The sequence below is a fragment of the Chlorocebus sabaeus genome, chromosome 22 (assembly GCF_047675955.1).
Source record: "Chlorocebus sabaeus isolate Y175 chromosome 22, mChlSab1.0.hap1, whole genome shotgun sequence".
Lineage (NCBI taxonomy): Eukaryota > Metazoa > Chordata > Mammalia > Primates > Cercopithecidae > Chlorocebus > Chlorocebus sabaeus.
Genome location: NC_132925.1, coordinates 95,616,210 through 95,640,475, shown reverse-complemented (window position 1 = coordinate 95,640,475; position 24,266 = coordinate 95,616,210). Strand labels below are relative to the sequence as shown.

At 36.1% G+C, this 24,266-nt stretch overlaps 1 protein-coding gene across 1 annotated transcript in view; it reads left to right on the top strand.

Annotated features, from left to right (window-relative positions):
• Positions 1-24,266, top strand: part of TOPAZ1 (testis and ovary specific TOPAZ 1) — a 92,543-nt gene that overhangs the window by 5,108 nt on the left and 63,169 nt on the right. Inside the window, exons 3-8 of the mRNA XM_038004087.2 lie at positions 8,026-8,087; positions 9,122-9,249; positions 15,400-15,464; positions 19,938-20,077; positions 22,122-22,207; positions 23,603-23,728. Coding sequence (XP_037860015.2) covers positions 8,026-8,087; positions 9,122-9,249; positions 15,400-15,464; positions 19,938-20,077; positions 22,122-22,207; positions 23,603-23,728 — 607 coding nt within the window. The remainder of the gene's footprint in view (positions 1-8,025; positions 8,088-9,121; positions 9,250-15,399; positions 15,465-19,937; positions 20,078-22,121; positions 22,208-23,602; positions 23,729-24,266) is intronic.

Here is a 24,266-nt window from a genome sequence, read left to right as displayed (position 1 = left end):
GAACTAAGCCAAATTTAGAAAGAGATAAATGTTGTGAATTAAAGTGCAGGACGTTTGTTCTTTATTCTTTTTTTAAAGAATAATGGCTGATTTTAAAACGTGATACATGTTAATTAAAGTAAAAAGTGGTGTTGGGGGGGAAATTCCACCACCCAAGTAACAAATTAATTGCCATTTGTATGCGTCATTCCAGACATTTATCTATATATATAAATAGATATAATACTAGAAAAAATTGGATCATGCCATTTTTTAGTAAAAACATTAAAGATAATTTCATTTACACTTAACCAAAAGAGGCAGAGAAATGAAAGTGGAATGAAATGGATTGCTGAATTAATATACTTCTTTACCACAAGAAATTAGTTTCTTGAAGTTCTCAAGTTAATGAGGAAAATTATTTAAAAGTTTGAGTTTTAGCTTCACTTATAAAAATTGCTTTCCAACTTTAGACAGCAGTGTTTGCTTTCTTCATATGAAAGATGAACATACTTGTACACACTTTTTCTCCTAATATTGCCTACCCCACTTTTTTGTTTAAAGTTTATTTTGTATTACTAAGCCTTGTGCCATGTGCATTCCTTCAATAATCTGAACTCCAAAGATTCTCACTATTAGTTTTCTATTTAAATTGATTCAGTCGCTACCACCAGTCCTTTTTACTTTCCTCTAATCTTGACTATTTTTTTTTATTTTTTTGAGAGGGAGTCTTGCTGTGTCGTCCAGGCTGGAGTGCAGTGGCAGATCTTGGCTCAGTGCAACCTATGCCTCCCAGGTTCAAGCAATTCTCCTGCCTTGGCCTCTTGAGTAGCAGGGATTACAGGCACATGCCACCACTCCTGGCTAATTTTTTTTGGACTTTTAGTAGACGGGGTTTTACTGTGTTGGCCAGGCTGGTCTCCAACTCCTCACCTCAAGTGATCCACCTGCCTCGGCCTCCCAAAGTGCTGGGATTACAGGTGTGAGCCACTGTGCCTGGCCTAATCTTGACTATTTTGATTCATCACTTAGTTGGCTAGATTTCAGAGCAATGAAATATTTTTAAGAAGAGTTCATAATTACTGTGTTCCCTAAAATCTTGGGTGCATGAGAATTATTTGTCTAAGAGCAGGTTGTCTGTGTGTAAAATTCTTAGTTTACGTATTTCCCCCTCACAGCTATGTAGACATTGCTCTCCTGCTTTCTGGCATTATGTGTTGTAGTAAAAAACTCTGAGGCCAAACTAATACTCCCACTGCTCCACTTTAAACTGCCTTTATTGTTTCTTCTTGTTTTCCACCTTGGGAATGGTAATTACATATCAGTGTTTCCTGAGACAAGGTTAGCCATTTTGGTTTGCAGTATCAGGTGTTTATTTCAGATAGCTTTTTTGTTATTATCTTTGAACTTCATTTTTCTTCACTTCAAAAGCATCAGTTATACTTTTATTGGCTCTTCTTTGCCTTTTATCTACCTCTAAAGTTTCTGTTTTTAAACAAACTTGAACATTTTCTCTGTATTATTTTAATATTTTTATATTTATTCTGCACTGGAAATACTAGTTTTGTAGTCATCCACAGTGCTAGGATAAACCTTAACAGGGAAAAATGAAGACCTGATAACCAGAGATTCTATCAGTAGTTGCACAGAAACTCATTAATGGTTCTAGAACTAAATGAAGCTTAAAATATAGTTTCAAATTTCAGCTATGTCCCTTTTACCAGCCAGTTGCTACTTCATATGCTCCCTTTTCTCCCTTCTAAGACACTGAGAGGCTGAAGCCTGCTAGAATGAATTTTTATTTTACAGGAATAAAAGTAGAAGATGAAAGGGCAAGGCCCATATATTGTCAGAAACTCTGGACTGCCCCTTTTGGTAAAACAAGTAGACAAACCTGAGCTGACTTAATCACTGGGGAAAATATTCTCAGACCAGATTGGGGAGAATTTGTAAGGTGTCTAAGTCATGACAGAATGCTTATTTGTTTTTAGTCTCCGCAGTGGGGAAAGTCCATGTTAAAATCTAAAACATTAGAAGCATACTAGAACTCCTTCACTAAAACTTGAACTGATGAGCTTGGAAATGTGTAATGGCTGAAATTGGTAAAATGTTTGAAATAGGCTGTATCATTGGAAATGATCTGAGAATGTCTGTAATAGTCAGTGCTGGACAGTTAATCTGTACTAGAACATAGGATTATTATATGCTGAAATATCAGTTAAATGATACCACACGGTGGATTGTTGAGATTTTAAGTGTCTGCCAAAAATTCAGGGGAATTGCTATATAGCTAGGGAGGAGTGGGGAGGAGTGAGGGACTAATGTGTTTTAAACAAAAGTATATAAACTGAAGTACTAAGAGTAGTAGTTTAGAAAAGAGAAGAATGAAAGATACCTTGGAAAAGCAAAAATTTGTATTGATCCTTGAAGTTTGGATTTGTTTAGATTGACAAAGGAGAAGAAGAAAAGAAGTTTGGTAGGGAAGGAGAAATAATGAGGAATATGTGGGCAGAAAGGCAAAAGTACATGTAAGCATGATTGTGTACGGAAGGTTAAAGGTTTTCCTGACTCCATCAGGCAGAGGTGGAAATCCCTTATGCATTCCCATAGCACCTTATGCTACCTTAGTTGTGGCATTGATTTCATGGTGGTATAATTTAATCTCTCACTTGCTAAACTGTTGGATTTCGTGAGGGTGGGAAATGTCAATGTCTTACTTTTATTTGCAAGTCCAGTCCCTCATATATTGAGATGGGAAGGAGAATTAAGGTTTCAATTCCTATTTGAGAATATTGCAGGCCATTTCTGAAGTGCTTGAATTAGATTACATGTAAATGGAGACAGTAAATCCTTTCTTTCTTAAGCAAGTAGACATTGAACAATAGTGGGAAATAAGGTTTTATAAGTAGGGTGATGCTAGATTAAGGAGGTTGGAAAGTTAGGCACAAAAACTTGAATTCTGTATGGAATTGATGTTGGTGATCAGTGGGGATCAGTTATTTACCACCTTCACAACTTGGTCTCAAATCCATAGGCAGCCATTGTAGATTCTGGAGCCAGTAAATAATAAAGTTCTGAGGGATAAATATCTGGTACCAATGCACAGAAAATAAAAGCCTACCACTTTTGCCCAGGCATTTGAGTCTCATTAGACCCATGTCTAGCCTAGATCTATGCTGGGCAAAGTATATCCTGTCTCAAGTAACTTACTTTCTCAGAGTCTGACTTAATCCCAGTTTGTTCCCCAAGAGAGGACTTCTGGAGTAGAGTAGTCTTACTACCAATTTTACCATCAAATGACAAAAAACAAAAACAAAAACAAAAAACAGGTTTCCACCAAAAATAAAGATCTTTTTTCTCTCCCTTATATATTGAGATTCATTGTCTTTTATGAAACTTACTTTTCTTCATTGTCCCATTTCGCTGAGTATCTAATGTGCTCTAACTTTACTGCAAAATTTTATTAAATTTTTATAAAAATTAAATTTTTACTAAATTTTAATCTTAAGAACTGATATTTAATGTCTACCCTGTGCTAGATACATTACTTATTTAGTGAAACAATTCTGAGGTTGAAACTCACCCTATTTTTATACTTAAATCAAAGTGATTAACTTTCTAAAGGACCCAGCTTGCAAGTATCAGAGCTGACATCTGAACTCAAGGCAACCTGCTCCAAAGTCTGTCCCTGCTCTGCAAAACAGCATGCTGGAAGAGCGGCATTTTGGTTCTTCCTATATATTTAATTCAATTACTCTGCAAACTACTGCAGAACATTATTTTACTTGAGGTCCCTTTCCTCTCATCTCTGCTGCCTCTTTAAAGTAGCAGGTGGACACTATTAAGAAACACTATTCTGAGTTTTTTTCTTTTCTCTTTCAGGTCACGTAAACTATTCTTTGTCTTTGCTGGAATAAACAGTATTGTACCTGATTGAGCATTTGTAATATCAGGAGACCTAACAGTACAGTGTGGCATCAGGCTAGGGAACCTCTGCCTTGATGAATTGGATACTATAATATTTCTCTGCTTAGGGCCACTACTACTTGCATAATATGTGCCCCAGTAAATTTGTAGCAGTTCTATCCAGAAACAGAATATGGGTATTTGTAAGTAAATGAATACTGACCACAATTAGCATCTCAAAAGGAGGCAGTGACATTCTGAATTTTTTTTTTTTCTTTGAGAGAGAGAGAGAGGGTCTTGCTTTGTTGCCCAGGCTGGAGTGCAGTGATGCCATCATGGCTCACTGCAACCTCTACCTGCCAGGCTCAAATCATCCTCACACCTCAGCCTTCCAAGTAGCTGGGGCTACAGGTGCATGCCACCACACCTGGCTAATGTTTTTCTCTTTTTGTAGAGACTAAGTCTCACTGTGTTGCCCAACCTAGTATTGAATTCCTAGACTCAAGCAATCCTCCCACATCAGTCTCCCAAATTGTAGGGATTACAGGTGTGAGCCACTATGCTAAACCCTAAACTTTTTCCTTGGGCAATAGTTTTCAGACTTTTTCTGATAGTAATTATTCTAAAGCAATCATCTTCCAGCTATTTTGCCAATTATCCTCAATGAAGATCTGTTTTATATTACAATCTGGTACATATTTATAAATATATGAAATTATAGGTTTATGAAAACAATTATTTTCCTTGCTACAACTGATATAGTCTTATATTTCATATTCGATTTCATTAAAAAATTTCTTGGTTGTGACCCACTAAATAGATTTCATTATCCACATGAAAAGTGCTCTGGTAGAGAATAAGCTTGATGTAATCTGTATGGCTCTTCAGAGTTGGCTTAAACCTGTTTTACTCTGTCCTCTCCTTTTTACTCAGATCTTCTCTTTGCTTATCTGTATCTCTGTAGCCTCATCCAAATCTCTTTTATCTCCTTTTGTTGTTCTTCCCTTCATTTTTCCCTTTTTCATTTTACCAATTCAGAACTGTAACTACACCAATGCAAAACTGTAAAATATTCGTGTAAATTACAATTTTGCTCACTTTGTGATTTTTTTTCACCTCAGTGAATTTAACTTTTTGTCTCTCAAATTCCAGACAAAAATAAACTGTTTCTTACGAGAGTTTGCATGTGTAATTTTACCTTCCTTGTAAGTTAGCTATTTTCATAGTAAAAAGTTTCCCACATCTATATAGATTATACTAGCAGTATTATAAATACTATCTTAATACTTGGAAATTAAACTAATATACTTGCTGTACCTATTTATGAATGGAACTTTCGGGATAATTAGAGGCCAAGGAAGCATCCCTCAGTTCTCTATTGAGTCACTTAATTCTGTTCATGTTATTACCTCAATACCTCTCATGGCTGTTCCTTCCTCTCAGTTCTCTCTATGTTCTTATTTTTCTCCTAGATTATTGTAATGAGCTCTTGGTTAATCTTCCTAAACTCTCTTAATATATCTTTTGTCATAGTGATATTCTAAATAGAAATTGATCTGCCAGTAACTGTTGAGGGTGTTTCACTGGCTTTCAGCCACCTGGGGATAGTCTGAATTGCTTGGCATGGCTTTTTAAGGCTCTTTGTGGATCTGTATCCACTCCCTCTTTGGCAACTATGGTATTGGAGGGAGGAAAGTGGGGTGAAAGGCTAATAAAAGATAAGCATAGCAAGCAGCTCACTGTTTCTACAATGCACCATGTACTTTAGGCCTTTTGCATATGTTTATCTGAAAGTCCCTTTCTTTGCATTCAGTTATCCATCAAATCACATCTGAGATATTATTCCAGGAATTTGTTCCAGTAGTTATCTTGGCACATATCTCAGTATATTATGTCTGCTTGTATGTGAGCCTCACCTTGTACTGGAATTGCTAGAAAGGGGAGCGGCATCTTCATTTGGGTCTCCTTAGCATAGAATATGTTAGGTGCTGCATGTGTAGAGAACAACTAGACATATATAAGCCTTGTCCTCACAGTGCTTTTAGGGAGGCAAATAAGCATGTACCATAAAATGATAGGACAAGTGCAAGATGTTAAACACCTCCTTGTGAAAGTGGCATTTAAAATGATCACTAAAGGATAAGTAGGGATTAGCTAATTGTTGAGGAAAACTGAGACACCAAAATAACGTCCCATGGCTTGGTGTTCAAATAGCAAGAAATGAAGCTACAGAATGTGCAAAAACTGTCATGAAGGGCTGTGAGAGTAAAATGACCATAGAATTTACCTTCTGGATTGCAAAGCTTTTGAGGACATAGGAGCTGTTAATATGCCAGGACAACAGGCGTAAACAGACCTTCCTAGGCAAACTAGAATTTATGGTGAGTGTGAAGTTTATGCTAAGCATATAGGAATTCATGGAAAGGCTTCTAAATAAGAGAGATAATTTGATCACATTTACTTTTAAAAATAATTATAGCTCTGGTGTGAAGGATAAACTGACAGGGACCTATTGTAGTAAGCTGAAAGAATGTGGTGACTTTACACAGAAGTGGGAGTGAATTTGAGGGAGGTTTAAGAAGTGAATATTGATTCATCAGATGGGGGTGAGGCAGAGGGAGGTGTTAAGGTTGATACCTGGTTTCTCTTTTATCTCGTTACCATCCATGGCATTACCATACCATCTCCTATGGCATTACCATACCATCTTTTGTGTGGGAGAAGAGCATTACCATCCATCTCCCATGCAAAAGAGCTATATTGGGGAGGTCAGATTTAGACATTTTAAGTTGAAGAGGCCTTTGAGATACTGAGATGGAAATATTCTAGTAGATAGCTAGATATGAATGTAGAAAGGTCCAGGTTAGAGAAAGATTTGCATTTGTGTATGTTTTCTGTTTGTATTATTTCCCCGTCCTTTATACTTACTGTTCCTAGGGTTTACGTTGGGAAAAAATACTTTGTTTTCCAAACTTCAAAGAATGGTAAATACAAAATGTTTTGTTTAGTTTTCCTCTTTCTTGGCTAGGAAGTAATTCTGAACCAGTGAGCAGTCGCAGTGCTGAAGGATATGCTTATCCACTTGTTAAATGAACAAATGGTGGGATTATGAGTGTTTCTTTTGTTCTGTGTACTTTTATGTGTTTTAAATTTTTGTCTAAGTGATTAAAAATGGAATAGTGTTTGGCCATTTGTATTTGAGTGGCTTCTATAAATGTAGTTTTCATCTGTTGGGCCTATGATATTGGCTTTAAGGACATCTTATCTCATTTAATCCTCACAATACCTTGTGGTTAGTGGTATTCTCATTTTACAGATACGATTAAACTTAGAGAAGTTAAGTAGTTTTGCCACAGTTTATACAGCAAGTGGCAGAACAGTGTTTGAACCCAGACTGGTCTAACTCTGTTCTACATAATCTTTAGACTCTAAGTTGTCTTTAGGGACTACCAAAAAAAAACTAAGCTGCTTTCAAGCTGTCTTCCTTTGACATTGACCATATGACATACATATACCTGCTTAAGAGTAGAAATTGGCCCGGCACGGTGACGCACACCTGTAATCCCAGCACTTTGGGTGGCCAAGGCCAGTTGATCACCTGTAGTCTGGAGTTTGAGACTAGCCTGACCAACATGGCAAAACACCATCTCTACTAAAAATACAAAATTAGCTGGGCATGCATGCCTGTAATCCCAGCTCCTCAGGAGACTGAGGCAGTAGAATCACTTGAACTCACGAGGCAGAGGTTGCAGTGAGCCAAGATTGCACCATTGCACTCCAGCCTGGGCAACAAGAGTGAAACTCCATCTCAAAAAAAAAAAAAGAGTAAACACTATCTTGTATTGATGTAATACTTTTTTGAGTTTTACATGCTTTGTATATGTTGTCAAGCTCTCAGTAACAAAGTTTGAGTGGCAGCACCCCCTAACAGTTGAGGCATATGTGATTAAAGAGCCAAACAAAGAATCCACACAGGTGCACTGGGTTCTGAGTCTCGTTATAGTAAGTACTCTGCCCTGGAGGACTTGAGCTGATGTTCACCAGAAGCTAAAGTGATTATTATATAATGTTTAGAGATAATGTTTAGATAGTTTGCTTAGAATCTGTTATAATGTTTAAGCTCTGTTTGCTTTATAGTAGAGAACTTCCTGTACTGGACTGTGGACCGATAAAGCCAGACATCTGTGCTTCCAACTCAGCAGGTAAAAGTTGACATTTTCAGCATATGCAATATTGAACCATCTCTTTATATCTCCATGCAGGCCTAGTCAAGATGAATTCATTAGAACAGGAAACTTTTCATTTTAGGGTCTGTTGACCATATGTTTTATAGTTTGTCAATTTTTCTGTTTTAATTGACTGTTTGGAAGATCAGATTGAGATATTTTCTGTTTGATTATTTAATAAATAACTTTGTTAGGCTTTACCTAACAAAAGATAGGTAACTAACCTCAGCAGTGTTTGTCATCTTATTTTGAAATTGAAATATGTATTTTAGCTTTATCACATTTTAAATCTCAGTTGCTTAAAAAAATTTTATAGTTGGCCGGGGGCGGTGGCTCATGCCTGTAATCCCAGCACTTTGGGAGGCTGAGGCAGGTGGATCACGAGGTCAGGAGATCGAGATCATCCTGGCTAACATGGTTAAACCCCATCTCTACTAAAAGTACAAAAAATTAGCCGAGGTTGGTGGTGGGCACCTGTAGTCCCAGCTACTCAGGAGGCTGAGGCAGCAGAATGATGTGAACCCGGGAGGCAGAGCTTGCAGTGAGCCGAGATCGCGCCACTGCACTCCAACCTGGGCAACAGTGCAAAACTCTGTCTCAAAAAAATATATATATAGTTAACAGGTAGTCAGAAGTTTAAATACCTGAATCTTTATTTCACAGGGCATAACTTAGTATGAAAGTTAATTTTACTTTGACTTTCAAATTTTACAAGTATATTTAAAATATATTTTATTTTATAAGTATATTTAAAATAAATATATTTAAAGTTAAAAATTCTTAAGATGATCAAGAAAAATTCTGAAATATCTGTTTCTTTTTATATAATATAATGGAGTTATTTTAATAAAGAGGAATTATTACATAATTCGCTGAAAACTCTGCTTCATATTTGTCACATTAGACCTTAAAAGAGCCTCTGAATTCTAAGTCATTTTTTACAACAGCCTTTGAATAACTCAGTTATTTTGTCTTTAAAGTTTCTATAGTTGAATATTATTTCTTTTCAGCAAGTGAAATAAAACATGATCCCAAAGATGCAAACACTTCCTTAGGAGAAGTTGCTAATGAGACCTCTGAAAATGAAACACTGGGAGACTTCAGTGAACAAATAAAAGGTTCAGACTTGGATGAAAAGGTACTAGGGGATCTTTTGCATGTTTTTATTTCTTGGTCTTAAATAGTGGTAATGCATAAATCCATCTTAACAGTGCTATCGGGTGGCGAGTATAACTCCCTTTATTGAATAAAAGAATCAAGTCGCTGTAGCCATGGGATGTATCCCTTGATATTTGGTGTAAGCATAGTATAAAAAAGATTTTCCTTGCCTGGGAAAATGGGATGTACTGTTTAATTACATACTGTAGTTAGCTTTTTAGTATCTGAAGTTTGCCACAAACCTATGAAAGTCTTTCTAAATAAAATATTACATATTTTTCTGCCTCAGAAAACACTATAATACTGAAAATCGTTTGATCTTCCTTAATTTTCAGGTAGCATAGTACTTGAGGGCCATGCTTCCTAGTATGGGATGATTTCTTTGTTTTGTTTGAGGGAAGGGGGATTATATATTTATCCTTCTAATACCATCGTAGGCTTCAAAGTACTAACCCTTTACAAAATATGAGACTTAGTAATATTTGCTCTTAAGATGTCTGGCCCCCAAATTTGGGAATTAACAAACTTGTTTTCATCTCTCTCTTACATTTTAGGAACACTACAGGGTAAATAGATTGACTTATGGGACATATGCCTGGCCTATTGCTTTTCTGCTCTTGTAAATGGCTGACTGTAAATTTTTAGAAATGCTTCCTTATTGATCTTTTACTTCCCACTACATGTGTATGTGTGTACAAGTATGTATGTATGTACAAGTGCACACATGTATAGTGAGAAATAAAAGATCAATATGCCAGGTGCAGTGACTCGGGCCTGTTATCCCAGCACTTTAGGAGGCTGAGGTGAGAGGACTACTTGAGGCCAGGAATTTGAGACCAGCTTGAGCAACATAGTGAGACCCTGTCTCTACAAAAAAAAAATTCTTTTTTTTATTAGCCAGGCATGCTGGCATCCACCTGTAGTCACAGCTACTTGGCAGGGTGGAGGTGGGAGAATAGCTTGAGCCTGGGAGGTCAAGTCTGCAGTGAGTCATGTTCGGGCCACTGCACTCCAGCCTGGGCAACAAAGCAAGACCTGACTCAAAGAAGAAAAGGTAGGGGCGCGCATGCGCCTGTGTGCGTGTGTGTGCGTGTGTATCTATTATATACGTGTGTGTGTGTGAATGATTCTTTTCCAGAGGCCTTTTCTTTTCTTCTGTGTATCACTTGTCAATTTTTAGGTTTACCTTAGTAGTAATTACTTTATGATTCTACTGTTGGGCTCCTGATAAAGTACTAGTGTACTTTTTTTAACTTTTTATTTTGAAATAGAGATTCACAGGAAGTTACAAAGGTAGTTCAGAGAGGACCAATGTTGCCTTCACCTAGTTTTCCCCTACCTCTTACATCTTAAAGTATAAGAAGCAGGAATTTGATATTGATAAAATATGTTTGTGTAGCTCAGTGTATTTTATCAAATATGCAGATTTATGTGACCACCACTGCAGTCAAAGAGCTATGGTAGCACCACAAAGATCTCCCTTATGCTACCTCTTAACAGTCATACCTCTCTCCCTCCACCAATAATTTCTATAGTTTTGGCATTTTAAAATGTAGATTCATAAGAGGTTGGCTAGAGGATTATTAATTGATAATTCTAAAAACAAAACCAGCTTTAGTTTTACTGATTTTTTTTTTCCTATGTTGCTTTTTTGTTTTCAGTTTCACTGATTTCTGCTCTGGTTATTTCCTCCTTCTCCTTACTTCGGATTAATTTGTTGTTCTTTTTGTAGCTTCCTAAAGTTGCAGCCAAGGTCATTGATTTATTATTTTCTTAATTATTTTCTAATAGAGACATTTAGTGCTATATATTTATCCATAAATACTGTTTCAGCACCATCCCACTTTTTGTTGAGATAAATTGTGGATTCACCTGTGTTATAAGAAATAATACATAGATATCTATGTACCCTTTACCTAGTTTCTCCCAATTGTAATATATTGCACAACCACAGTACAATATCACAACCAGAATACTGGCATTAATACAATCAAGATATTACAGACCATTTCCATCACCACATGGATCCCTCATGTTGCCCTTTGATAGTGCACACCTACTTTCTTCTCTCTTTCCTCCATCGCCCATTCCTTAATCCTGGACAACCACATATCTGTTCTGCATTTCTATAATTTGGTCATTTCAAGAATATTATATAAATGGAATCATACAGTATGTAACCTCTTCAGATTGGTTTCTTTTTTTTTTTCCCCACCTGGCATAATCCTGTGGATATTCAACCAAATCATTGCATATATCGATAGTTCATTCATTTTTACTGTTTAGTAATACTCCATGGTATGAGTGTACCATAGTTTGTTTAGCTATTTGCTCATTGATGGATATCTAGTTTGGGACTGTTACAGGATAAAGCTGCTATCTATAAATATTCATGTACAGGTTTTTGTGTATCTATGTGTTTTAATTTCTCTGGAATAAATGGGCTGTAACTGCTGAACTATATGGTAGTCGCATGTTAGGTTTTAACCTGGGTGAACTCATCCTCCAGATTACTCCCCTGCGGTTAGACTCAGTTGAAATGTTTGTTCAGTTCTTTGAGTCTTAGCCGGGCTCTTTGGAATCCACGTTACATACATATTGTTCAGAGATCAGCTAGAGATTTGGGTCAAGTTATAAGTAGATTTGGGGACTTTGTCTGTTACATTTTCTCCCAGATTCCTAGCCTCATTTTCTGATTTTACCCCAAACTCTGTTCTTCTGGTTCTTTGTTAGTAGGGCAAATTGTTGTTCTCCCCAAGTGGTTCCAACTAGGGCCTGCCCTTGGGTATACAGCCATAAAAACAAGACAGTTACCCAGTGGCATTCCATCTTTCTGAGTGTAGACTTCCCTCTAGGTTCTGCCTGCTTTTCATATCTCTCCAGGGTTTTCAGGTAGTTTAAAAATATTTTATCCAGGGTTTATGGTTGTTATCTGCAGAAGAGTTACCCCAATAGGAGATTCTCTGCCATTTCTCAAAGTACACCCATTGTGAATTCTTTTGAATTTCATCCAGATGGTAGCATACTGTTCTTTACCTTGCTTGAGATGTTTTTCCTTTCAATGTATGTAATGATGTCTTGTTTTTATAGTTGTATAATTACCTACTATATGAATATACTCTAACAAGTCCCACTACTGATGGACACTTGGTTTGTTTCCATTTTTTTGCTATTTAAATATTGCTGCATTATGCATCCTTGAGCATAAGGCATTTTGCATATGTGCAAGCATTTTTGGATTAATTCCTAGAAGTGGAGTTGTCAAATTGTCCTTCACAGAGATTGCTTTGATGTATACTTTCAACAACATTGTGTGAGAGTGCCATTTTCTCCCCACACACTAATTCATTATTAATTTTTTGTCCATCTGCCTATTTTTATAAATGACTTTGTTTTAGTTTTAATATGCATTTCTCTTATGAGTCTAGTTAAACATCTTTAGAAGCCATTTATATTGTTTTCTATGAACTTGCTGTTTATGTCCTGGTATGGTTGGCTGTGGTCCCACCCAAAATCTCATCTTGAATCCACATATACCCCACAATCCCTGCATGTCAAGGGAGAGACCAGGTGGGGGTAATGGAATCATGGGGGCAGTTCCCCCCTTGCTATTTTGTGATAGTGAATTCTCATGAAATCTGATGGTTTTATCAGCATTTAGTAGTTCCTCCTGCATTCATTCTCCTTCCTGCCACCTTGTGAAGAAGGTGCCTTGCTTCCTCTTCACCTTGTGTAAGTTTCCTGAGGCCTCCCCAAACCATGCTGAACTGCGAGTCAATTAAAACCCCTTTCCTTTATAAATTACCCAGTCTTGGACAGTTCTTTATAGTAGCATAAAAATGGACTAATACATGCCCACTTGCCCATTTTCTTCCGGATTTGATCTTTTTACTTGTAGGAACGTTTCATGATATAAACTTATCTGTTCTTTGTCATATGTGGCTATACCTTTTCCTGGATTTCATTTGTTTTGACTTAGTTTAGGAGCTTTTCACCTTGTAAAAGCCTTTTATTTTTATTTAATCAAATATGTCAGTTTTCTTTCATAATAGGAGTTACAAGTCAGATTTAGAGAAACTCTTCCCCATCTCAACATTTAAAATTTTCTCTCATATTTTCTTTTAGGTTTTTTTGGTGTTATTTATTATGTTTAAATTTTTAATCAAACTAAAATTTATCTTAGGAGAAGGAATATAGAAACAATGTAACTTTTCCTTGTTTTAGCAGATGACATTTTGTACTCTTTATTCTCTTAACATATGAAAATATTTAAAATATTTGTAGTCAAACCTATTGATATCTTACTTCATGGTTTCTGCCTTTGGTGTCATGCTTAGGCTTTCCAAATCCTCCAGATTATATACTCATTTATATATTTGATTTGTTTTGCTATTTTATTTTATTTTCTACTTTTAGAATTTATTTTTAATTTAATGAAATCTTTAATGAACCTAAAAGGTATTTTGGCATATGGTGAGTTGGGAGCACACTTATTTTCCATCCAATTAACTAGCCAGTTGTTCTACCATTTATTGAATCATTTCCTCCTAAATTTCAAGTGCCATATTGAATATTTTCAGTTTTATGTATAGATCTGTTTCTTTTCTTTTGTTTCATTGATTGCTAGTCCTTACACCAATAGCATACTATCAATTTTTTGAAAAATAGTAAGTAAAATATTAAATAGTAAAGTGTTTTTGGGTGGTTCTCTCTCATGTATTTTTTTTAAACAGTGCTTTAAACTCACATTGTAATTTCTTTAATGTATAAATTAATTTGGGGAGAACCAACATGTTTAACTCTAGTATTCTCATTCAGGAACATGGTAGTTCCTTCAGTTTGTTATGTTTTATGTTTCTCAGTTGATTTTTGTAGTTTTCTAAGATTTCTAGGTTGTCTTCCAAGGCTTTTATAGTTTTGGGTTTTAACATTTAAGTTTTTAACCCATCTCGAGTTGATTTTTGTAGTTTTCTAAGATTTCTAGGTTGTCTTCCAAGGCTTTTATAGTTTTGGGTTTTAACATTTAAGTTTTTAACCCATCTTGAGTTGATTTTTGCATATGGTAAAAGAAGGGTCCAGTTTCAGTCTTCTGCATGTGGCTAGCCAGTTACCCAGCACCATTTATTGAATAGAGAGTCCTCTCCCCATTGCTTGTTTTTGTCAGCTTTGTCGAAGGTCAGATGGTTGTAGGTGTGCAGCCTTATTCCTATGCTGTCTATTCAGTTCTATTAGTCCGTGTATCTGTTTTTGTACCAGTACCATGCAGTTTTGGTTATTGTAGCCCTGTAGTATAGTTTGAAGTCAGTAACATGATGCGTCCAGCTTTGTTCTTGTTGCTTAGGATTGCCTTGTCTATTTGCGCTCCTTTTGAGTTTCATATGAATTTTTGCTAGTTCTCTGAAGAATGTCATTGATAGTTTAATAGGAATAACATTGAATCCATAAATTACTTTGGGCAGTATGGCCATTTTAATGAGATTGCTCCTTCCTATCCATGATCATGGAAAGTTTTCCCATTAGTTGATGTCCTCTCTGATTTCTTTGAGCAGTGTTTTATAATTCTCATCATAGAGGTCTTTCACTTTCCTGGTTAGCTGTATTCTTAGGTATTTTATTCTTTTAGTGGATGACTGTTTTTTCAAAAGTTTAGTATTTGAACATGTATAACCTTCTTATGACTGGAAAATCATGATTTCAAAACAGCTACTTGTGAAATGTAAGTATAGTTATATTTAAAACACATTTAAATATTTCTTATGAAAAATAAATTTTATGTTCACAAATACCGCTTTAAAATAACTCAAAGCTCAAGCTTTTTTCTGAATAAAAAGAAACTCAACTTAAGTTTTACCTAATGATTTGAAATAGCGACTTGGGTAATTAAAGGTGATATCAAAACCTGGACAAATGTTTTGACTTATATTAATTTTTCTCTTAAGCAGCAGTGGAAATTTTAAAGTCAGGATTCAGTATTTTAAATTATGTAGAATAGAATTGTTTTTAGGGATTGGCCATAAACTAGTTGTTTAATTAACATCGAATACATTATAATAAATCCAGTAAGCCTCATAGCTTAGTGTGTAATACAGAGACATTCACTTGTTCTTATTTAACCATAATCTCTTCACAGCATAGATTTACAGACAAAGTGATTACCAAAGAAGAAAAAGAAAATATTTATGAAGTTCGCAAAAGGTCTGTAACATAATTCTTAATTATATAACTTAAAATAGTCACTCGTCTAATTTGTATCTTGAGTATGTTTTTTGTTCTCTACTGTTTATATGCTTGGGCTATATGCCATTAGCCATATATAGGTATACTTTAATTAATGTGTCAGATGTACTCAGGTGTAAGGGGTATTGTAAATTACCTTAAAGCTGTCACTAAGTTTTTTGAGTCATTAAAATATTTTTTGAGGAAAGATAAGGAGTAGTGATAAAAAGAAAAAATGATGTATGTTTGACTTTTATGAAGATAAGAGTGGCTGAAATCAGACTCACATTGCAGTTTGCAAGGATCTTACATGGATGCAGTGATTCATACGGAGAGTTATAGCACACTCTCTGGAACATATAAAACCGCATTTAGAGTTGGAGGACACCTTAAAGATCATCTGATCCATCCTCCACCACCCTCATTTTGCATTTGAGGCAAGGCTCACCCAGGTCAGGTGATGGATATATCTGAGGCCTTTAATGTTAAGGCAGTAATTTTCAAAGTGTGATCCTTGGAGAAGCATCATCATGCATGAACTTGTCAGAAATTGAAATTATTGGGTCCCATCTCAGACCTACTGAATCAAACTTTGGCGATGGGCCTATCAATCTGTTTTTAACAAGACCACCAGCTGATTTTGATGCATGCTCAAGTTTGAGAACTACTGTGTTAAGGGAAAGGCTAGACAAGAATTAGATTGGTATAGAAGGTTTAGTATGGTTCATGACCATTTGGAGATACTAAAGAAAAAGGAAGATACTAAAGAAAAAGCAACAAGATTAACTTTTTTTTTCTATTGCAATCATTTTGCTTACAAACTAAGATAGTGTAACTGCAGCCTGCAAAGGTTTATCAACTTGACTCTGTCATAGTGATCACCAGTGTGACAATTATTGGTTAAGTCATTACATCACCATGGGCTTCAGTCATCTGATCAAAAATAAAAGATAGATAATCTCTTCCATCTGTAGAAATTCATAATTTCTATTTCTTTATGTTGCCGCTTTTGTTTTATTTGCGGGGAACATACTGATAATACATATAAGTGACATCCCAAGTTGGGGAAAGAAATGAAGATCTTTTTTTTGTGTGAAAATCTTAAATTCTATCCATGCTACTAAATTTCAACTGTTGTAAGTATGGCTCCCTTTTCTTACTACTTTTATTCTCCTCTGGCCCAGAAAACACAAGCTGAAAAAGCTTATTAGAATTATTTTTAAGGTAAACATTATAGTATCTGAATGTTAGTGTAAACCTTTCTCCTAAAAAGTAAATGCATTTGTATTTACTAATCAGCTCTGAAGTACTTCTTTCCCTCCCCTTGCTTAAGTTATTTTTCTAGAGAAGTAGTGTCCAAATTAAATTTTTGTAAAATGGGTTATGTAGGATCTCACATATTAAAATACAATTAAAGCTGTTTAAATCAGTCACCCTGAAACAATAACATTTTTAATACCTTTTCCCCAGAGAAAGCTCTCAAAGACCTTTATAGGCTTATTGTATATACTTTTCTTGAAGAATAATTTATAATTCATTTAATTACATTATCAGTAGAATAATTTAATGACCTCTTCTGGATTAAAACACTAACCTAACTCCTCCTCAGACCTTTTGTTTAGCATGGTCAAAAATATTTTGCTCTAATCTTAACCACACCACCCCATTCCTTCCTCTACTCCAACCACTTAAGAAGTGCTGGTTTTCTAGTTAAGAAGGCAGGAACAACCTATTAGAGATGTTAAAGAATTTTAATATATACAGGTATACCTTGGAGGTATTGCGGGTTTGAGTTCAGACTACTGCTGTAAAGCAAATATTGCAATAAAATGAGTCATATGAATTTTTTTTGTTTCCCAGTGCATAGAATGGTTATGCTTACACTATAGTCTATTAAGTGTGCAATAGCATTATGTCTTTAAAAAAATGTACACACCTTCATTTAAAAATACTTTATTGCCAAAAAGTTCTTACATCATCTGAGCCTTCAGTGAGTCATAATTGCCTGGATGTTGATGGCTGCTTACTGAATAGGGTGGTTGAAGATTGGAGTGAAGGTTGAAGGTTGAGGTGGCTGTGGCAGTTTCTTAAAATAAGACAACAATGCAGTTTGCTGCATCAGCTGACGGTTCTTTTCACAAAAGATTTCTCTGTGGCATGTGATGCTGTTTGATAGCATTTTACCAACAATAGAACTTCTTTCAAATTTGGATTCAATCCTCTCAAACTCTACCTCTGCTTTATCAGCTAGTTTGTGTGATATTCTGAGTCCTTTGCCACTTAAACAATGTTCATGGCTTCTTCATCAGTAGTAGATTTCATCTCAAGAAACCACTTTCTTTGCTCATCCGTAAGAAGCAACTCTTCATCCATTCAAGTTTTATCATGAGATTGCAGCAATTCAGTTACAACTTTAGGCTCCACTGCTAGTTCTAGTTTTCTTGCTGTGTCCTTCACATTTGCGGTGACTTCTACCACTAAAGTACTTAAACCCTGAAAATCATCTATGAGGGTTGGAATCAACTTCCTCCAGACTGCTAATGTTGATATGTTGACCTCTTTTAAATCACAAATGTTTTTAATGGCACCTAGAATGGTGAGTTCTTTCTAGGTTTTCAATTTACTTTGCCAAGATCTATCAGAGATATCACTATCCATGGCAGATAGAGCCTAATTAAATGTATTTCTTAAATAATAAGACTTGAAAGTCAAAATTGCTTCTTGATTCATAGATTGCAGAATAGATGTTGTGTTAGCAGGCATAAAAACAACATTCAGGCTGAGCGTGGTGGCTCACGCCTGTAATCCCAGCAATTTGGGAGGCCAAGGTGGGTGGATCACGAGGTCAGGAGTTCAGCACCAGCCTGGCCAAGATGGTGAAACCCCACCTCTACTAAAAATACCAAAATTAGCCAGGCGTGGTGGCAGGCACTTGCAATCCTAGCGACTGAGGAGGCTGAGGCAGAGAATTGCTTGAACCCGGGAGGCAGAGGTTGCAGTGAGCTGAGATCATGCCACTGCACTCCAGCCTGGGCAACAGAGCAAGACTCCTTCTCAAAAAACAAACAAACAAAAAAACACAATATTCATCTCCTTGAGCATGTCTGGCAGAGTTCTTGGGTGACAAAATACATTGTCAATGAGCAGTGATATTTTGAAAGGAATCTTTTTTGAGCAATAGATCTCAATAGTAGGCTTAAAATATTCAGTAAACCATGCTTTAAACAGATGTGCTGTTGTACAGGCTTTGATGTTTCATTTATAGAGCACAGAAAGAATAGATTTAACATAATTCTTAGGGCCCTATGATTTTTGAAATGGTTAAAGTTAACAGCTGCATTATCCCTTAACAGGAGAGAGCCAGTCTATTTGTTGAATCTTTGAAGCCAGGCATTAACTTTTCTTTAGCTATGAAAGTCCTAGATGGTATCTTCTTCCAGTATAAGGCAGTTTTGTCTATATTGAAAATCAGTTTGTTGTAGCTTCCTTCATCAGTTATCTTAGCTGGATCTTCTGGATAACTTGCTGCAACTTTTCCATTAGCACTTCCTGTTTGACCTTGCACTTCTATGTTACAGAGATGGCTTGTTTCATCAAACCTCATGAACCAATTCTGCTAGCTTCATACTTCTGTAACTTTCTTATCTCTCACAGCCCTCACAGAATTGAAGAGAGTTAGGGTCTTGCTCTGTATTAGGGACTGGTTTGATCTTCCATCTAGATCACTCAAACTTTCTCCATTTCCGCAATAAGGCTGTTTCACTTCCTTTTCATTCACATGTTCACTGGAGTAGCACTTTGAATTTCCTTGAAGAACTTTTCCTTTACATTGACAGCTTGGTTAACTATTTGGTACAAGAGGCCTACCTTTTGGCCTATCTTGTTCATCAACATGCCTTCCTCACTAAGCTTAATCATTTCTAGCTTTTGATTTAAAGTGAGAGATGTGAGACCCCTCTTTTCACTTGACTACTTAGGGGACATTGTAGGGTCATTAACTGGTCTAATTTCAATATTGTTTTGTCTCAGGAAATGGGGAGGCCTAAGGAGAGGGAGAAAGATAGGGGAACAGCCAGTTGGTGGTGCAGTCAGAACACACACATCATTCATTGATTAAGTGCACCCTCTTATAAGGGCTTAGTTTTCATGGTGCTCTGAAACAATATCAGTAGTAATATTGATCACTGATAACGGATCACCATAACAGATAAAATCATAATGAAAAAATTTGAAATATTGTGAGAATTACCAAAATGTGACACAGAGACGTAAGTGAGCATATGCTGTTAAAAAATGGCACCAGTTAGACTTGCTGGACTAGGGTTGCCACAGTCCTTCAATTTGTAAAAAAATAAAAATAAAAACTTTTTTAAAAAAGAAATATCTGCAAAGGATTACTTTAATGTTTAAAAATGCATTTAAATTCTGATGTTAGTTTTTCCTTTCACACAGCAAAGATTCTAGAAATGCCGACATTATGGTTGGCGAATGTCAGTTTGCAGCACCAGTCCCGAAACCTCTGTGCTTATTAGTACCTCCTTTGAATCTAAGTGGTCATCAAGAAGACACAATACTGAATACCTGGATGAATGGTACTATTTGTTTTCTTAATGAAATCCTGTTGGCTTTTGGTAATATAGAAACTAGGAGATTTTTCTACCAAAAACAAGATGATTAAAAAAGAAAAATGGAAACATGTAAAATATGTTAAAATTAGAAAGTCTGTGCACCTTTACTTAGTACTTTTTTTTTTTTTGAGACAGAGTCTCACACAGTTGCCCAGGCTGGAGTGCAGTGGCACGATCTCAGCTCACTGCAACCTGTACCTCCCCAGGTTCAAGCGATTCTCCTGCCTCAGCCTCCTGAGTAGCTGGGATTACAGGCACCCACTGCCATGCCCGGCTAATTTTTTGTATTTTTAGTAGAGACGGGGTTTCACTATGTTGACCAGGCTGGTCTTGAACTCCTGACCTCGTAATCTGCCTACCTCAGTCTCCCAAAGTGCTGAAATTACAGGTGTGAGCTACCACGCCCAGCCTACTTAGTACTTTTGATGGAACAATGTGTGAAATATCTGTATTTATGTGATAGTGGTAGTATGAGTAAATTACAGATTGTATCTAAAATATATTTTGATGGAGTGTATTTGTGTATGTATTTTAGAACTTGTGTCAGTTTTTTGATAATTAACAGTACTTTGAACAAAATAGACTACATTAAAGGATGAATTTAGAATCTATAAAATCACGTTGTATAGCACACACCTAACTTTTCTATACCTACCCAGTACTGACTTCATGCTGCCTCGTGTTGTATACTGTAACAGCAAGCTCATGATGGTCATGTGTTTTATCTTAAAAAGTCTTACAGTTTTCATAATGCAAATTACTGTGAAGCTATGCAGCAAAAACTTCAGCTTGTTTCAGATTATAGCTGGATGCTGCCAAAGTAAAAAATAAATGATTTAAAATTAAAAATACTTTTATTTTTATTTGTTATTTTTATCTTTAGAAAAGAACATTTTTAAATGCCCTAGTTCTCTTTTTAAAAGACCAACATTAAGGGATATGATGCCTGGTGTATTAGTTTGCTTGGGCTGCCATAATAAAATGCCACAGATTAAAGGTCTCAAACAACAGAAATTTATTTTGTACAGTGCTAGAAGTTCAAGACTAAGGTTCTAGAAGGGTTCATTTTCTGATGAGGGCTCTGTTTCTGGCTTGCAGATGGCTACCTTCTTGCTAAGTCCTCACATAACTTTTCCTTGGTGTGTGCAAGGAAAGAGTGTAAGCTCTGTGGTGCCTATTCTTTTTTTTTTTTTTTTTTTTAAAGACAGAGTCTCACTCTGTAGCCCAGGCTGGAGTGCAATGGTGTGATCTTGGCTCCCTACAACTCCCAGGTTCAAGTGATTCTCCTGCCTCAGCCTCCCGAGTAGCTGAGATTACAGGCACACACCACCATGCCTGGCTAAATTTTGTATTTTTAGTAGAAATGGGTTTCACCATGTTGGCCAGGCTGGTCTCAAACTCCCGACCTCAGGCAGTCTGCCCACCTGGGCCTCCCAAAGTGCTGAGATTACAGGTGTAAGCCACCACACCAGGCTGGCGCCTATTCGTATAAGGACATTAATTCCATTGATTCAGGACCCCACCTTTATGACCTCATTTAACCTTATTAACTTCTATAAACACCCTATCTCCAAATATAGTCATATTGAGGGTTAGGGCTTCAACATGTGAATTTTGTGGGGACACAGTTCAGTACATCGCACCTGGATTTGTCACTAGTTTTCTTCCCTTAGAAATGTTCATTGTGTATAATATTTGTCTATTTAACTTAGAGACATATCATTTGAATACAGTGCCCAATACTGCTATGTGAGGTTTTTAAGAAAGTTGTCTGCAGCTTATAGTGAGTTTAAAATTTTAAATTCAGGTCTAGAAATACTTGAAGGCACCTAAGATGTAAATCACACTGTATTTCACAGGAACACACATGGCAGCACAGTCTGTGAATTGAACATGAATATTTCAAAGTGAAACTTTAAAGCAGATAGTAGTGATCATCTATTTCATTGTTATGAAGAAAATAAATTGTAACATATTGGTGTGTAATGTCACTCTAAATCATTTCTAGATTTCAGATTTCTGGGAAAACATTCTGTCCTAAAGCTGCAGAATCCTGAAACTTGTGAAATATTTAAGAGGGAAAAAAATGTGGGGGTAAGTCTACTTTTTAAAAAAGTAATAATCTGTCTCTTTGTCTTCCCCCTCCTCCTCCTTCTCCTCCCTCCTCTTCCTCACTTTCCTCCACTCCCTCTTTTACCCTCCCCTTAAAAAAATAATTTCATAAAACCAATACTTTGGACCTTTTGGTTTTATTTCCATATATATATATATATAATTTTTTTTTTGAGACGGAATCTTGCTCTTGTCATCAGGCTGGAGTACAATGGCATGATCTCGGCTCACTGCAACCTCCGCCTCCTGGGTTTGAGCCTCAGCCTCAAGATTCTCCTGCCTCAGCCTCTTGAGTAGCTGGGATTACAGGTGCCCACCACCACACCTGGCTAAGTTTTGTATTTTTAGTAGAGATGGGGTTTCGCCATGTTGGCCAGGCTAGTCTCTAACTCCTGTCCTCGTGATCCTCCTTCCTTGGCCTCCCAAAGTGCTGGGATTACAGGTGTGAGCCACTGTGCCCAGCCTATCATCATTTTTTAAGCAGTTCCAGATATTATATGGATTTTGAATAGAGGTTTGTGGTAAGAGGTAGAAAATAAGTAGTGACTTAGAAGATATTAACAAACAGCACAAGAGGTTGAAAACAGCAGAGGGAGAACATCCAAAAAGAAAAAACAGGCTGAATAGTTTTCTGTGATGACAGAGAAAGCTGCTGATATAAAGCAGTTTATGAAGCAGTTAAAAAGTTTTAACTCTCATTTGCCTTGTTCTATTAACCAGAAAAACTAAGGAGAATTTTGGTTCTAATAAGTGCATCTGAAATATAGTGCATATTATAATAGAATTAACTTTTTGTAAAATAGAGACAGGTATATAAAAGGGAGGAGGAATGTGTACATTTTTTTAATTATGTAAAATATGTGGGGGCAGGGAGTCCGTGGGATATTTCTGTTCCTTAATTTTTCTGTGAACCTATACCTGCTCCAAAAAAACAGTCTTAAAAAATGAGAATTATAAAGTGCCATTTTCCATACCACTTATAATATACTGTCTTGTAGTTGTTTTTCTGTCATCTGTATTTCATCCCTCTAATAGATGATAAATTTCTAGAGGGTGCCTTCCACAGAAAAAGTGCTCAATAAATATCTGTCATTGGTGAAAAAAAAAAAAGAGACATAAAAGAGAATAACCTTGATGGAATATTTTACACAAAGATAAATTTTTTAAAATCCAGACAAATCACTCTGAAATGATTTTTAAATTATTTTTGAAAATATAAATTGTTTGAAGTTTTATTTTTTCTTATCAAATTAGCAAACAAGTTATCTTGATACTCTTTGGAGTATATGTAATTTGTGTTGCTTCAAATGCTGTCTTGCTTAACTATAGTGGATGCTTTACAGTTAATACAGAAAGTGAATCTTTCTAATTTTCTAGGTGTTCCAGAAGTCCCTAGGGTTGATGATACCCTATAAATATTGCAAATTTCATTTTAATACGTTACGTGGCTGTGAGCGACCACTGTGCAAGTTTGCTCATGTGCCTGAACAAGGGGATGAAAAGGTAAAACATATAAAGTCTTTAAAGTAGAGATTGTTTTAATAACTATCTCAGTCGTGCATTTTAATTTAGATTTTCATTGACTCCTAATAGCATTGATGTGAGTTTTGCCTGCTTTTGTTCTTTATATAAAAGAAATCATATGTGTATTCTTTTGTCTATCTTCTTTTGCTCAATATTTTTGAACAAACACCTATTGTAGATGTTTCTCATTGTTGTATAATAGTTAATATTCCATTTTGTGAGTATATCAAAATGGAATATTGGGTGGAGCAGATTTGGATATTACAATTGTGATGCTATCAGTGTTCTGCATGTCTTTTGGTGAACATATGTATACATTATGATAGGTTATACTTAAAACTGGAACTGCTGTGTCATAGGGCCTACATATATTCAGCCTTAGTAGATAACAGCCGAACAGTTTTCCAGAGGAGTTTTACCAAATTACACTCCTACCAGCAATGTCTGAGAATTCTGGTTGTTTCACATCCTTACCAGCTCTTGATATTATTAGCCTTTTGCATTTAGCCATTCTGGC